The sequence below is a fragment of the Gracilinanus agilis genome, chromosome 1, assembly GCF_016433145.1.
Source record: "Gracilinanus agilis isolate LMUSP501 chromosome 1, AgileGrace, whole genome shotgun sequence".
NCBI lineage: Eukaryota > Metazoa > Chordata > Mammalia > Didelphimorphia > Didelphidae > Gracilinanus > Gracilinanus agilis.
The window spans coordinates 293,672,606-293,690,535 of NC_058130.1; the positions used below are offsets into that span (position 1 = coordinate 293,672,606).

The window sequence follows — 17,930 nt, forward strand, 5'->3', positions numbered from 1 at the left end:
TTCTCTGGATGTAGATAGCATTCTTTCTCATAAGTCCCTCAGAATTATCCTTAATCATTTCATTGCTGCTAGTAAAGAAGTCCATTGCATTTTATTGTACCACAGTGTACAATGTTCTCCTGGTTCTGCTCCTTTCACTCTGTAACAGTTCCTGGAGGTCATTCCAGTTCACATGGAATTCCTCCAGTTCATTTTTCCTTTCAGCACAACAGTACTCCATTGCCATCAGATACCACAATTTACTCAGCCATTCCCCAATAGATGGACACTGTCCCCCATTTTCCAGTTGGTTTTTTTTGCCACCACAAAGAGCACAGCTATGAATATTACTGTACACATATTTCTCCCTATTATCTGTTTGGGGTACAAACACAGCAGTGTTATGGATAGATCAAAGGGCAGACAGTCTCTTAAAACCCCTTGGGCATAGTTCCATATTGCCTTCCAGAATGGTGGGATCAATTCACAACTCCAACAACAATGCATTAGTCCCAATTTTGCCACATCCTCTCCAACATTTATAACTTTCCTTTGCTGTCTTACTAGCCAATCTGCTAGATGTGAGGTGATACCTCAGAGTTGTTTTGATTTGCATTTTTATAATTATGAGAGATTTAGAGCACTTTCTCATGTGCTTATTGATAGTTTTGATTTCTTTATCTGAAAACTACCTATTCATGTCCCTTGCCCATTCCCCATTCCCAACTGGGGAATGAATTGATTTTTTTGTACACTTAAATTAGCTCATTGAAGATTTGAGAAATTAGACCTTTGTCAGAGATTTCTGTTATAAAGATTTTTTCCCAGTTTGTTGCTTTCATTCTAGTTTTGGTTACATTGGTTTTGTTAGTACAAAACCTTTTTAATTTAATGTAATCAAAATTATTCATTTTATACTTTGTAATATTCTCTATCTCTTGCTTGTTCTTAAATTCATTCCTTTCCCATAGATCTGACAGGTATACTATTCTATGTTTACCTAATTTGCTTATAATTTCTTTCTTTACATTTAAGTCATTTAACCATTCAGAATTTATCTTAGTATAGAGTGTGAAATGTTGATCTAAACCTACTCCATCCTGAACCATTTTCCAATTTTCCCAGCAGTTTTTGTCAAATAGTGAGTTCTTGTCCCTAATCTTCGGACTTATCATATACTACCTTGCTGAGGACTTTTACCCCAAATCTATTCCACTGATCCTCCCTTCTATCTCTTAACTAGTATCATATTGTATTGATGATCAGTGCTTTATAGTACAGTTTAAGATCTGGTAATGCTAAGTCCCTATCCCTCACATTTTTTTTTCATTATTTCCCTCGATATTCTTGATCTTTTGTTCTTCCAGATGAACTACGTAAAAAATTTTTATAATTCAATAAAAAAGTTTCTTGGTATTTTGATAGGTATGGCACTGAATAAGTAAATTAATTGGGTAGGATTGTCATTTTTTATCATACTGGCTTATTCTACTCATGAAAAATTGTTTTTCCAGTTATTTAGATCTAGTTTTAATTGTGTGGAAAGGATTTTATAGTTATGTTCATATAATTCCTGTGTTTGTCTTGGCAAATAGATTCATAAATATTTCATATTGTCCAGGGCAGTGAAGGGCAAACTTTTTAAAGAGGGGGCCAAAGAAAAGGAAATGCTCACCTGTCAGTCTGTTTCTAAGGTAACTCTTTCAAAGTTTCATTGTATTGTATCCTAATCATTATATTCGTCAGAAGTAGGCCATCGTATCATCTGTTAAGAGCAATAGCTGTCTCCTCATTGCCTACTTTAATCCCTTCAATTTCTTTTTATTCTCCAATTGCTACTACTAGTGTTTCTGGTACAATATTAAATAATAGAGGTGATAATGGGCATCCTTTCTTTACTCCTGGTATTATTGGGAAGGCTTCTAACTTGTCCCTATTGCAGATGATACTCGCTGATGGTTTTAAATATATACTGTTTATTAAGGTCCATTTATCCCTATACTTTATAGGGTTTTCAATAAGAATGAGTGTTATTCTTTATCAAAGGCTTTTTCTCCATCTTTTGAGATAATCATGTGATTTCTGTTGGTTTGATTGTTGATATGGTCAATTATGTGGATGGTTTTCCTAATATTAAACCATCTTTGCATTCCTGGCATAAATCCCACCTGGTCATAGTGAAAAATCCTTGCTATTTAAGATATTTGCATCTATGTTCATTAAGGAGATTGGTCTATAGATTTCTCTCTCTGTTTTTGGTCTATCTGGCTTTGGAATCAATACTACATTTGTGTCATAAAAGGAATTTGGTAAAACTCCTTGTATGCTTATTTTGTCAAATCATTTGTATAGTACTGGGATTCATTGTTCTTTAAATGTTTAATAGAATTCGCTTGTGAATCCATCTGGTCCTCGAGATTTTTTCTTAGGGAGTTCCTTGATGGCTTGTTCAATTTCTTTTTTCTTAAATGGGATTAAGTATTCTATTTCCTCTTTTGTTAATCTAGGCTATTTATATTTTTGTAAATATTCACCCATTTCACCTAAATTGTCCTATTTATTGCCATGTAATTGGGCAAATAGTTCTTAATAATTACTATAATTTCTTCTTCAATAGAGGTGAAGTCTCCCTTTCATCTCTGATACTGTTAATTTGAATTTCTTCTTTCCTTTTATTAGATCTTATCTCTTTCATTTGTTTTTTCGAAGTAACAGATCCTAGTCTTATTTATTAGTTCAATAGTTCTTTTACTTTCAATTTTATTCATTTCTCTTAGTTTCTATCTGGGGATTTTTAATTTGTTCTCTTTCTAGTTTTTCAAGTTGCATACCCAATTCATTGGTGTCTTCCTTCTCCGATTTGTTGATATATGTTGTTTTCTCATTGTCATTCTCTTCAATGAAATCAGTAATTATTTCTTTGATTTGTTCTGAGACCCACCAGTTTTGAAGAATTAGATTACTTACTTCCAATTAATTTTAAATCTGCTTTTCCACAAACCCTGATTATGATTTTTATTGCATTACGATCTGAAAAAATTACATTTATCTGCTTTCCTACATTTGTTTGCAATGTTTCTATGCCCTAGTACATGGTCGATCTTTGTACATGTGCCATGTTCTGCTGAAAAGAAAGTATATTTCTTTTTATCCCTATTTATTTTTCTCCAGATATCTATTAGCTCTAATTTTTCTAACATTTCATTCACTTCCCTTACTTCTGTCTTATTTATTTTTTGGTTTGATTCATCTAGTTCTGAAAGAGGAATATTGAGGTCCCCTACTAGTATGGTTTTACTATCTATTTCCTCCTTAACTTCCTTTAGTTTCTCCTTTAGAAATCTGAATACTGTACCATTTGGTGCATATATATTGAATATATTTCTTCATTATTTATAATGTCTTTCATCAAGATGTAATTACCTTCCTTACCTCTTTTAATGAGACCTATTCTTGCTTTAGCTTTGTCTGAGATCATAATTGCTACTCCTGCCTTCTTTGTCTCAGCTGCAGTCCAATAAATTCTGTTCCACCCTCTTACCTTTACCTGTGTATGTCTACTTGCCTCAAGTGTGTTTCTTGTAGACAACACATGGTAGAATTCTGGTTTTTAATCCATTCTGCTATCTACTTCCTTTTTATTGGTGAGTTCATCCCATTCACATTCACAGTCATGATTAGTGTGTGTATTCCCCACCATTTTGACTTCCTTAGATTCTGCCTTTTCTCTTATCCCTTTTACCCTCCCCTCCCCTTCAACTTTTTGCTTTTAGTCAGTCTCCTCCCTTTCCATTTCCTAATGTTACTCCCTTTCCCACACCCTCCCCTCTTATTTATTCCCTTTTTACTATAGTGCCTTTTAAGTGACCCCCAACCTCTCCCTCACTTATATTGCTCCCCTCTCCACCAGCCTGTTTATTACCCTTCTACTTCTCTATAGGGCACGATACCATTCTCTGCCCCCAATGGATCTGATTGTTCTTCCCTCTCTGAGTCAAATTCAAAGCATGTAAGAATTACCTGTCTCCAACCTCTTTCAACCTTCCATTGTATTGGTCTTCTCCCCACCCCACTCTCACTATGCATCTCTTTATGAAATATAAATTTACCCCATTTTATCTCTTTTCCCATTTCTTTATTGTCCTATTTTTTTACCCCTAGTTTTTAATATATATATATATGTTTTTTAATTTTAAACCCTTAACTTCTGTGTATTGACTTATAGGTGGAAGATTGGTAAGGGTAGGCAATGGAGGTCAAGTGACTTGCCCAGGGTCACACAGCTGGGAAGTGTCTGAGGCCGGATTTGAACCTAGGACCTCCTGTCTCTAGGCCTGGCTCTCAATCCACTGAGCTACCCAGCTGCCCCCTTAATATATATTTTTGACATATCATCCTATGCAGTTTGTCACTGTACCCTCTAAGCATGAAGAAGGGATTAACTCTCCCCTGCCCATTTTTTAGATTTAATCACCAGAAGCATATACACCCAACTTATCTTTAAGTATGGGGAGGTCTGTGACCCACATGTGCAATAGTAAGTGAAAAATCATAATTGACTGACTGCTCCCTGGGCAGTCCTGAGCAAAGCTAAAGCTGCAATTGGTCCATGTAAAGTGGAAGGAAGGCACAGGAAGTGATAATAAGGAAGGGTCTTTAAAAGTGACAGGAACTTCCCGTGACCAGCTCGTTTGCCTTTCAAACTTGACCTTGAAGGAGCTCCAGCATGGAACCTCAGACTACTCTTGGATTTTCCCTTAGATCTCCCACGTGGGTGAGTGAAAAAGGCTGACTCCCTTTCCTGGCTTTTTCCTTATCCATTCACTTTAGCCAAATAACTTATTGTCCAGATTGCTGAGACACTAAAATATCCGTCTCATGTCCAAATAACCATTATAAATCAATAAAAATGGGTCTATTATTAAAGCAAGATTTTTCTAAATTATACAGTTAATTTATTACAATTTTTGTTTTATACTATTTGGTTCAGTATTGTTATCCCATTAAGTTTCCATTAACTTTTTAAAAATTACTACTATCATTATTACTGTTACTCACAAAACTCAAATTTTTAGCACACATCAAACCTGATCTCTAAATTATTTTATCATTAAGTTCCTTAATAAGAACAAAGCAACAGAAATATAAATTAAAATAAGAATACAATTAATTTTGTATAATTTGATTAAAAATGAGATCAAAATCAGGTAATACAAAGTGAATACAGAAAGAACACAAAGCAACTAATGGAAAAATATATTTTTTAAAATTTTTATCTGATATATGTACAATCTCTTCAAAACATAGATGCTTAATTTAGCTAGGCTATATATATATATTGTTGTTGTTAATTGTGTCCTATTCAGAGAATGGTTTGTGAAAATTCTCAACAATGAATAATTCATTTTATTTTCTCTCTGAGCATATTTACTCTCAAAAACAAAACATTTCAAACATATTTTACTATATTGTACCAACACATTTCAAATATGTATCAAACAGGAGCAGTGAAGTGATTCAATGGTTAGAGAGTCAGGCCTGGAAATAGAAGGTCCTGCCTTCAAACCTGGACTTAGATACTTCCTAGCTATGTGACTGGGCAAATCACTTACTCCAAATTCTTTAGCCTTTATTGCTCTTCTGCCTTGGAATGTATACTTAGTGTCACTTCTAATACAGAAGGTAAAGGTTTTAAATATATACACATACACACAAATATGTGTAAATACATATATGTGTATATTTGTGAAAGATTTTTTAATTAAAGTCAAACTATGAAACTAGCCCTTTACTAAAATGAATAGCCTCACTTTTTTTATATAGACTAATGTATAAATTCTCTTACTAACCATAAACCATAGTATAATCCAAAAATCTTTGACTCTGAATAGGCTTTTAAAAATAAATTTGCATAAAACTTCAATTCTACATTAAAAAGAACCCAAAAGGGGCAGCTGGGTAGCTCAGTGGATTGAGAGTTAGGCCTAGAGATGGGAGGTCCTAGGCTCAAATCTGGCCTCAGATACTTCCCAGCTGTGTGACCCTGGGCAAGTCACTTGACCCCCATTGCACACCCTTACCACTCTTCCACCTAGGAGACAATACATAGAAGTTAAGGGTTTAAAAATAAAATAAAAAATAAAATAAATAAAAAGAACCCAAAAGGCATTATTTTGTGAAAAGAACTAAATGAGTGATTATGCTATAAATTATGTATTACTTTTTTTTTAACTTCACCTTACTTACTAAGTATCAGGGCTTTTTTTTCCTTTCTGCCATTGTAAGTAAACAATTTCCCTAATGCTAATAAAGCATTAGCAATAGCCTCCCAAAATTATTTTACCATATTCTATATTATTCTACCCTGGGGCACAAATTTCATACAGAAAAATCATTTTGGCAGCTGAGGTGAGGATGAACTGGAATGAAGAGAGACTAAAGTAGGACTGTGACTATATGAGAGAAGAAAAGTATGAAAGAACAAGGGATATTGTGAAGGTGGAAACAACAAGATAATTGAGGAAAATGAGGGTGAGGAGCAGAGGACTGTGGCTATATGAGAGAAGAGAAGTATATAAGAACAAGGGATATTGTGAAGGAGGAAACAACGAGATAGTTGAGGAAAATGAGGGTGAGGAGCAGAGAATGACACTAATGTTTTAAGGCTAGTTCACTATGAAAATGGTGATGCCTTTCTCATCAAACAGAAGAAATAAAAAAAATTATAGCACTTCACACTTATTTTCATTTTATCCTTACAACAGAGTCTGAAATGACATAATAAAAATTACAATAGAGGTCATGAAAAATCAGACATAACTGAAAAAATAATAAACATTATCCTCACTTTACTGAAAAATAGTAAAGTTGGTAAGTATGTAAGGCTCAATTTGAACACAGGTCTTCCTAACTCCAGATCCATCCACTGTACCACCTAGTTGTCTTAAAAAAAAGTTCAGAAAATGGGAGGGATTAGAGAAAACAATTTTAAGTTCTATTTTGCATATATTTAGCTTGATAATTGTTTGGGAATTCAGTTCAATATGTCCAAAAAGCAGTTGATAACACATGGCTAGAACTCGGAAGAGAAGTTAAGGAATGTATTATCTGTACCACTGTAAAATGAATTCATAAGACTTTGTAAGATCACCAAGCAAGATAAAATATAGATAGAAGAGAGTAAAGGACAGAACCACAAGGGACACCAATGGTTAGTGTTATAACTTAATGGATATGACTTGGATAAAAATTCATCAAAGTAGAATGAGAACAGTTGGACAGTAGTACATGGATCACAGGAGAAAGCAGTGTCATAAAAACAAGAGAAGAGAGAAAAATCCAGGAGATGATCAATTATGTCAACTTCTACAAAGAGGCCACGACAAAAATGAGCATTTTGAGAGAAGGCAATTAGATGGGCAATTAAGTAATCAATGGTGTATCTGGCCAAGATGGCTATAATAATTAACATCCCTGTTGCCCCACCTTTACAAGGCAGATCGAGTCCCCTATACCTACTACAGGAGAAAAAAATAGCAACAGGACAAATTATGACCATAAAATATCATAAGAAACTTATAGTAAGTGAGTACTTCCACAAAGAAATGCCTAGAAAGTCAGTCAGAAGTCCACAGAAAAAAAGAACTCTGGATACTGGTGAGGCAGCAATCTCTCAGTAAGACCACAGACACATGTAGCCAGATCCAAGATCTAGGTCAGCAGCAACAAAATCAATAAGTAAACAAGCATTTAACTGCCTACTTTAACTTTATTTAACTGCCAGATACTACCTAAACTTCTAGAAAAAAAAGAAAGTTCTTGCTCTCAAAACGCACACAATGTAATGTGAGAGACAACATGGAGACAACTATTTATACAAACAAGATATATCCAAGCACTAATATAGAGAATAGAAAAAGAATAGAAGATAGGACTTTAGCTGGGACTTGTTGGAAGTCAGAAAAGTCAAGAGGGAGGGAGAGAATTTCCAGGTATGAGAAAATCACTGAACCCAGAATGGATATTTGGAGCATAATGTACAAGAAAAAGAAAAGAGGTCATTATTAATGGGCTGCAGAATAGCCTTTGAGAGAAGGATGATAGGTAGTAAGATATAAGAAGACTGCAAAGATAAGATGGAGCAGAGTTATAGAGAGCTTTAAATGCCAGGATATCTTATATTTGATCCTGCAATGGAGTTTACTTTATAGGGTGGTGGCAAGGTCAGACACACAGTTTAGGAAGATCATTTTGATAGCTAAGTAGAAGAGAGAATAGAATGGGGAGAAACTTTAAACAGAGAAACCAATCAAAAGGCTAGCAGGCAGTTAAGTGGATAGCCAGGGTTGTAAAAAAGGTCATAGATTCAAATCCGGCCTCAGATACTTCCTAACTGTGTAACCATGGGCAGGTCAGGTAGCAAGTGCCTATCCCTTATACCACTCTTCTGCCTTAGAACCAATACTTAGTATGGATTCTAAAACAGAAGATAAGGTTTAAAAAAAAAAAAACTTTTTAAGGTGAGTACAATAGTCTTGGTGGCTTATACAATGTTGTTGACAGTGTGAGAGAAGAAAAGTAGGCATATACAAAAGCTGTCACAAAGGGTAGAATTGACAGGACTTAGCAACACATTTTTAAGAGATCTAAGCAATTTTAAGATTTCTTTGAAATATGATGCCTGGTATAATTTTTTAGGTATAATCCTTGGGTAGTGCCACAAAGTCAGGTAGATCTTTAAAATTTCTCTCTGCGGTCTGTTTTCCAGGTCAATTGTTTTTGCTAAGAGATACTCTACATTTTCTATATTTCAGTCTTGATTTTCTTTTACTATTTCTTGTTGTCTCATACAGTCATTAGCATTTATTTGTTCTATTCTATCACTGCCTTCCTGGTCTGAGCTCTACAAGTCTGTGACTCAGGTTTGGGTCTGAGCAAAACACCTGCGGGCTTGCCCACTGGAACAGACTGTTGGCTAGATTCAGAGACTACAAATTAGCTAGAAAGCTCTGTTGGTTCAGAGTGACAAGACTATAGGTCCCTCCTGGGATTCAGACAGGCTTCACCATGGACTATAGGATGGAACTAAAATCCTGCTCCATCCCTGAGATCAGAGCTACACACTGTAATGCAAAAGATGCAAGAGAGGCTTTTGCTCTTGCAGGGGGCCAACTGAAAACTTCTGGCAGTTAGAAGCCTTAGAATTCTGAGAGGAGTCAGTTTGTCCCTGAGGCTTGAACATAGAGGAAGGACTAACTAGAACTCTGCTTGGCTTTTGGTTTTGCTTATTGGGCAATAAGTACTTTTGCTAAGTATATAAAAGCAAAAGAGAAAAAGTTTCTGCCCTTAAAAAGCTTATATTTTATCTATAGAGAAAATTTGCATAAAAAATGAATATGAAATAACTTTACCAATGAGGCAATGAGGGAATTGGAGGATCAGTAAAGATATCTTATATAAGATGATACTTGAACTTTGAAGAAAACCAGGAAATCTAAATGGTGACAAGAAAATTTAAGTCTATGTAAAGGCACAGAAGGCCAGTATAGTTTGTGTGTATGTGTGCTTGGAGAGTGGGGAGTGGCTTGTAACATGTCAAAGGCTATAAAAGCTAAGTTAAAAAACAGCATATGAAGGGTTTTAAATGTCAAACAGCAGAGTCTGAATTGATTCTAGAGGTAATAAAAAGCTCCTGGAGGATACTGAAAATGGAAGTGACATGGTAAGACCTATATTTTAGGACTATCACTCTGATACCTATAAGAATGAACTGCAAAGGGGAGAAACTCAACCCAGGTAGACAAACTAGGAGGAATGTACAATAAGCAAGAAAAGTAGACTAGAAAAAGACAGAAGAATTTACTGTAGCCTTTTGATCTGTGATTTAAGATTATCAATTTTATACCTGAATGGAAGAATTCTCTTCCATAAAAGATCACATTTTTACAGCTTCATAACTATTTGAAAGATGAAGATTACAAAATATTTCACATTCTTTTATTTATGAGTTTACTATATTGTTTTAAAAGGCATTACAATAATATGTTGGAGCAAAATGATATGAAAAAAGACACTTCTACCAAATTGTCAAAATTATGTAAGATTCTTTAAAAGATAACAGATAAATTTGTTCAATGATCCTCAGACCATTAATATCAAGCAATGCTTGATATTAATATAATAGGGAGAAGTATGCTCACCAAAACTATTACCACTGTCCTAGAGGAGATCCAGAACAATTTCTAAGTTGAAAAATGATTTCCTATAAATAGTACGGCCCTCTAGATACTCTTTGTGGATGATGATGTCCTCATTACATCAAGCCCCAGAACATTCCAGAGCTACCCGAAAGAGGATTTATATCCCTCAAAAGAGTTCAGCTTAGCCATCTGCACAGGAAAAACCAAATAGATAAATGAAGAATGGCATTTGTCCAGATTAGGACAGGGAAGTAAATGGACAATCTAATGAACTCCTCCATCTGTATTCATGAACTTTCAACTCAGTTTTATGTATGTTTATATACAGGCAATAAATATTTATTTAGCACCCATTATGTACACACACACACACACACACACACACAGTGTAAATGGAATTAGCTCATACACCCCCCCCCCCATTCATAGTTAAAACTCTATCCACCAGAGATGTCATCCCCACCTCCCTTAGTGGGGAAGGGAGATGAGTTACCCACATGTGACAATAAGTAACAAATCAAGGACAAGGGACTGCCCTTTGGGCACTCCAAAACAGTGTTGAGGCTGCCATTTGTCCACTTGAATTAGAGGTGGGTCCAGGAAGTGACAAAAGATGCTATCTTTCAAATATGATGGTAACTTCCTATTGAGGCAGTTCGGGCTTTGAACTTGGTGCTGAAGGATCTCTGCTAAGACCTCAGGCGGCTTCCCCTCTGAATTGTCACGTGGGTAAGTTAGACTGACTTCCTTTCCCCTACCTTGGCGTTTCTAGAGTCTCTACCTCAAGGAGGCTTCTTTGCCTCTCTAATTGCTAAGGCCTGGTTTAATTGATCTTTTAACTCTCGCCCGGTCCAGACCTCTGCTGGTCCAGACCAGAGTTTTTCTCTCTCTCTTTCCCTACCTTCAACCTTCCTAATTGTAAATAAACTTTCATAAAAGCCATCCTGACTTGGGTCTATTTTAATTATGGAATCATTCTAGATCTAATTGATTTCTGGCGACCACACCTTATATATATATATATATATATATATATAAAATTTCCCTTCTTACAACACACACAGAGACCTCATGTATATAAGTGCACTCATACACAAACACACACATCCTATCTCTTGAACATCCAGTGCAAATGGACACTGAACTAGATCTAATTTGAGCAGGCACAAAATTATAAATTATTTTTAATTATTCCAAACTTCTCCCTGACACAAAACCTAATTTTTAATACTAATATTCTGCCAGTGCTATATAGCAGCAAATCATGAAATAACATTCAAAGAATTAAGATACAAGCAATCATTGGAGGGGTACGCAGTGAACGTAAACATGCTTACAAATAAGAAAACACCAAATAAGGATAAGAATAAAATTAGCCTTCAAAGAAATGTAGGCTAGTACATTGATAAAAGTGAGGGGTTAAGAGGCAGACATTCTTTGTGTTTCATTACTACACTCATCATTTAAAAATAAAACATGGAAGGCTGGAAGGCTCCTAAGCACAATGAATGGGATCACCAAATTTAGAGTAAGCAGACAAGTCATAGACTTGTGTTGGCCAACCTATGGCACGTTTGCCAAATAAGGGCAAGTTCTCTGTGAGCACATATGCCATCCTCCAGCAAAGTTTGTTACTAGAAAGGTAGAGAGACTGAGGTGAAGCTGCTCTCTCCCTCTCCACTGCACCTGACAACACTTTTTCACATCATCCACCCCTCTGCCCAGCATCCTAATGGGAGCACATTCTCCCTCCCCTGTGTGGGGTAAGGAGAAAGGGGCAGAGCATGCAGCATTTCATCAGGGGAGTGGAGCACACAGCACAAGGTCTTGGGGAGAGGGCATGGAATGGCACATGGTCTCTAAAAGGTTCTCCATCACTGTCATATACTATAGGGAAGGAATAGATGTAGTGTGATCTATATTGTTAGGAAAATCTACACTGATGAGATATTGAGTACATTTTTATCAAATATTATTATTGAATAAAATTAAAAATTTTTAAATTAAAATAGCATTTAAATCTGTCACCTATTTAAATAAGCAATTTATTCATCTCATAGCTTCATTTTAATATTTTCTCATTCAAACTGAAATACTTAAGAATGAGTATTTGAGAATTTCAGTACAAAAAGGCATACCACACAGATTTTTTCATTCAAAATATCTATATTTTTAAAAGTTTCAACACCTGGAAATAAGAAAATCTTATTACATTTTTAAAGTGAAAGTTTTACCTGGGTCATTATGTGAATGAGGTACAACAAATACTTGAAGGGGCTCACTGTCCCATTCACTATCTTCATAAGTAATGTCAAATCCTTGCTTCCAAACTCCTCCATCTGGATTATTAAATTTAAGAAGACTATAAACATTCAACATCTAAAAAAAAAAAATTAAAAAATAGCAGCTCAATGTGAATTTCATTTTGTGTAAAAAACATAATCCATCCAAAGTCAATTGTGATCATCGATATTCAAAAGTATTATTTACCTATTTTTATTTTTAAAATAGTAAAATATTCTAAAATATAACAAGTATTAAATAAATAATTTAATGCCTATACCAACATCCTAGTTCCTTACTGTGACCCCAGATTCTTCAAAGCTAGGCCTAGGAGTCCTATACCAAAGTAGGACAGCCCTGCAAAGAATCACATGTATCTGTTAACCAAGGACCAGCCTAATATGAAAAGAGGCTCATTACCAAAGTTTGGCCAACTGTTGACTAATATTCTCAGGCACACAGTTCATGAAACCAACTACTAATGATAAATTAATAGATATTTTGAGGTTTTAAATTTTATCTTTATGCAGCTAGATATTCATCTCCATAGATAAATATTTTTAAATAAGTTACCTCTACTGGCATACATTGAAACTGTATTTTAAGTTTTCCTTTAAAAAACAGAAAAGCAGGTCACTGAAGGAATATGCTGATTTTAAAAGAAAAGTAAGCCAAGATAATAGATACTTATAGTTTCATATATAATAGATATTTATGGTTTCATATAGAGATTTGTAATATGTAATTCACCAATAAAATCACAAACCAACAATGGGCTGGCAATTGAAGTAGGAGAGGTACAGACTATTTTCAAAATTCCTAATCTAGATAATACAAAAGATGTTTTTAAAAAGAACATTAAATTGTACTTGTATACTTTTGTTGATTTGTGATTTTGTTGGTGAATTATAGTCCCAGATACTTAATTTTATTTGATGTTTATTAAATACAGAATAAAAGTTTTCATTTTGACCCTAAGATCAAATATTGAGACTTCAAAGGAACTTTCAAGGTCAAGTCCTATATCCTGATTCATGGGAAGACTGAGGCCAAGAGGTTAAGAGACATGCAACAGAAAGTAATAGAATTTTTCTTATAAAACCCCACTGTAAACTAACAGCAATCTAGAAAAAATAAAATAGTTCTGATTTAATTTTACATATAATCTCTGTCAAACTAAACATCATATGGATTAAGCCCTATACAGAGTACAACTATTTCCATTTTCAGATCATATGGCACTAAATGCATCCTATGAACATTAGAAAAGCTCCTCCATTGTACAAAGGATTACATATAATAATAATACAAGAGACTGATTTAGCCATTTACTTTTTATAAGTAGATAAAAACATTTGTTCAGAATTATGACATGAAACAGGATGGGAAGATCAATGACTTACTCTGCAACACCTCTATCTTATATAGAAGCTATGAAAAGATAAATGAACTGGGCTCAGAATTGAGTAAGAAAGTTTTTTTTAGGGAATTTAAAAGTGCTTTCAATGATCCTAAATTGCTTGTTGCCTCAAAAGCCCTCGTGTTAAAAGCAGTATTTTCCCAGTAACACTTTAAAGACAATGAATAAATATAATAATCTCACAAGAATTAAAGGAACAAATAACTCAAAAGTCAAGTACATATTGGGCATGAGGAGGCTGCAATATCTGACAAAAATTACTTTCGTACAAGTACGTGTTGGCAAACCTTTGGCAAGTGTGCCAGAGGCAGCTGCTCCTCCCCCTCCCTACCAAGCCTGAGAACATTTCTCATATTATTCACCCCTCTACCCAGCAGCCCTCAATGGGAGTGCTTCCTCCCTCCCCTGTCTGGGGTAAAGGGGCAGCTCACATGTGGCATGAGGTAAGGGTGCAGTTTGGGCACTCAGTCTCTAAAAGGTTCACCATCACTGATATAAGTAGTGGTATAAAAGAGATTAAGGAACAATAAAAGCAGAAAAAGAGGTGGGTCAATCATATAGCTAAAATGACAAAAATGGAAAGATGAAAAAACACAATAGTAACTCAGATGCTTTAAAAAACATAAGCAACATATTCAGTATATTTGTTAGATTTCTATAGTCAATTTAAGGTCAAATAAGATGGCGCACAAAGGATGATTAGGGATAGAAGGGTTGTAATATTTGCAAAGGTGCAAATATAACTCAATAATAAAATTACAAACCAACATAAGAATCTAACTACAATTTAGTTCAACTTTTTTTTAAATATCTTTCACAATATCTAGGTTGGAAGTTTTGAAAATAGTTTGTGCCACTCCCCAGATTGTTGACCAATTGTTGGTTTGTGATTTAACTGGTGAATTATAGTCCCACCAATGCATATATCACAACTCTCCTATGGCTAATCCTCCCCATCTGATTGAGAGCTTTGAAAATGGTTTTTGCCTGATTCTGTTTCTCTGTCTGTTTCTATCTCTTTCTTTTGCTATTTCTTTCTATTTCTCTACAACTCATGACTTGAACTTTTCAATTAACCCTTCTACACAAATTTTTGGAAAAACAAAAAGATTAACTATATAAAAATATATAGCATGGGGAATTTGGGCTTTAGTATTAAAATATAGTCTAAGCTTCTAATACAATCTTTTCACTTTTTTACTGGACCTGTCAAGTCACAAGTTAAATACAATCTACCATGTAGTTCATATGGAGAAATTTTTTAATTGGCCTAAGATAATTTCACTATATCTTCACATTCATTTTTTTATTATTCTACTTATCAAAAAAAAAGAAAATCCTAATATTAGTAAAACTATCTTTGCACAATTAAAACCAAGGTAAAACAAAAAAGTAAAAATTATAACTAAACAGTAAAGAATATGGAGAAAATTAAAAGATCTGGAATGATGATTTGAACCAAAATAAAAAATAGCAAACCTTAAATAAGACAGTACATCATTTTAGGGGTAAAAAGAAGAAAAACGAGACCAAAGTCAAATAGCTGCAGAGCTAAGAAGTTCCAAAAAAAAATAAGAAAGAATACAATAAGGTTTATTTATACATATGTGTATTACCTGTACATCTGAATTCTGATTTCCACTTTCTGAAGCAAATGAACAATCCTCAGGTTTATTCGGAAAAGGTATTAGACTTGATGGCATAAGATTAGAGATGGATCCTTGACTGACATTATTACTTTGTGGGTTTTTCTGATCATCCTTCACAGATTCACTCAAATTAATGACAGAATCTCTAATATTTGAAATGATTTCATTATTTTCTGCCAGCAAACGCTCTAAATGGTCAATTTTTTCTTGCAATATTGAAAGCTGGGCCTGCAATAAAAGTACAAAAGAACTATTATTCTTCTATTTAAATATGCAAGGTTTTTTTTTCCTTAAATGTCTGATCAAATCAGAAGTCATACACCTAATTCCACAGCCATTTAATAATAGAAGAAATTTGGAAAACAGCTGGCAGTAAGACAAAAAAAAAAGTTTATGCACACCAGATCACAGTACAAAATAATTACTACAGCTGGAATCACTTTTAATGATAATTATAGCACACAGCAAAAGGCCTCAAGCATTCAAGATTTAATTATTAGGAAATCCCCAAAGTGCCTTAACACATTGTATATTAACTTAATCTTTCATAGTCTGGAGTCCTACAAAAGACTTTTTTGGAATGAATTACTAAAAACAAACATAAAAAGGTAAAAATTAAAAGCAAATGCTTCTACAATTATAAAGAACACAAAAATTGAGACTGTTAAGATAGCAAATATTGCCACTTGACATCCCTGAACAAGGTCAACTATCAACCACAAAGTTCTGTACTACAGTATTACTACCCAGGTAAATAAAAGCAATAGTAGTGTATATAAATGCAAATCATTTGGCCATCCAAATAATTTATATTTGGTTTGATATTTTAATACTGTCATTGGCATATTTTAAGGAGAACATTAGGAAGCATAAGACTTGGCTTATACAGTAAAAAGCAAAGAAGATACTGAAGATTTCCAAGGCAGCTCAAACCCAGGATACATTTTTATTTGTTCCTCTTCCCATTCCATATCACCTATTATAAAAAATTAGTCTAGTTGAAATGATATGATAATAATTCAATAATTCATTTAGAATACTTGATAAGAAAAAAGTAATAATCTCGATTATGAGAAAAACAGAGAAAAGTAAAGGCAGTCATTAATATTATAAGTGATAGGAACAGCAAACTCCAAAGAAAATGGAAACCAGAAACTGATAGGACAGTGTACCTCATTTACCCTGAAAAAGACAGGAAAAGGTCATCTGTAATCTGTATCTATTGGGGGAAGGAGAAATCTACATCCCAATGCTATTTAATATATGTGTTTTGACATCTTTACAATGATGAGCTAAGCAAATTACAGGAGTGTAAGAGTTACTTGGGACAAGCAATGAATGTGTACTACTAACACTGGGGCTGAAATAAAATGTTTTATCTCAACTAGATGAAACTGAACTCATTTCAACGTAAGTCAGTTCTTTCTCAGTTGAGTATTAAGACTTTTTTACCACATCCCTGTTTCATTACTTTCCTTGAATGTGTTTTATTCTATGATTTTCAAGATGGCTCTTACTCTAGGAAAACATACAATTGTAGCTCTTCCAATGACAAAGAAGTTTTTCTGTGGATGTTGGTAAGGTGAAGCTAAGAGTTTCGAAGATCATTTCAGCCAAAAATAAAACAAGATAATTAACACTAGAATAAATATGGGAAAAGGCCAAACAATTCTCAACTATTGATTAAAAAAATAATAACGCTAAGGAGGCAGTCAGAAGAGAAGGGCTGCAGGAAAATGGCAGAATAAGGAAGAAAATTACTGGTTCTCCCAAATTCCCCAACAAATAAGTTAATGCCTCTAAGTGACAAAAATAATTAAAAGTGAAGGTAAAGCAATTGTACCTCCTAAAACAACTACAAAAGTCTTTAAGAAAGATCTGACCACTAGGAGTGGTGTTTGATTGAAGTGCAAGATAAACAAGTCAACAAATATCAAAAACCTTTTGGGGAAAACTGTGTTTGCTCAGCTCTTTCATGAGCTTTTGGGATTAGGTGACAGATCAATAGGGGATTGTGGAGATCCCCTAATGGCTTGTACACACAACTCAGAGCCCTTATAAGCCCAATAGCCATCTGTGATTGTGGGCAAGGATGAGTAAGCACATGCCTGTGGGAGGCTGGAACTGTGGCCACTCACAGGAAATCAGAGTCCCTGGTTTTGGTTCCAGGGAAGAAGGCTGACCTGACATTTGCAGCCACCTGAAGTGTCATAAGGAGAGGGATAATTGGCAACTATGCTGGGGCCCTGAGAATTTATCAGGGGGTATGAACCAGAGGAACAGTGGCCACACTGATTATGCAACACTGGAAGAAACTTGAGGCCAAAGGTCCCCAGATATAGCAAAAAAAAAAAAAATAAATAATAATAATAATAATAATAATAATAATAATAATAATAA

The 17,930-nt window shown here is 34.5% G+C and overlaps 1 protein-coding gene across 1 annotated transcript in view; it reads right to left on the reverse strand.

Moving 5' to 3' along the window:
- Nucleotides 1-17,930, reverse strand: part of MAN2A1 (mannosidase alpha class 2A member 1) — a 220,328-nt gene that overhangs the window by 172,832 nt on the left and 29,566 nt on the right. Inside the window, 2 exon segments of the mRNA XM_044662477.1 lie at nt 12,413-12,557; nt 15,498-15,758. Coding sequence (XP_044518412.1) covers nt 12,413-12,557; nt 15,498-15,758 — 406 coding nt within the window.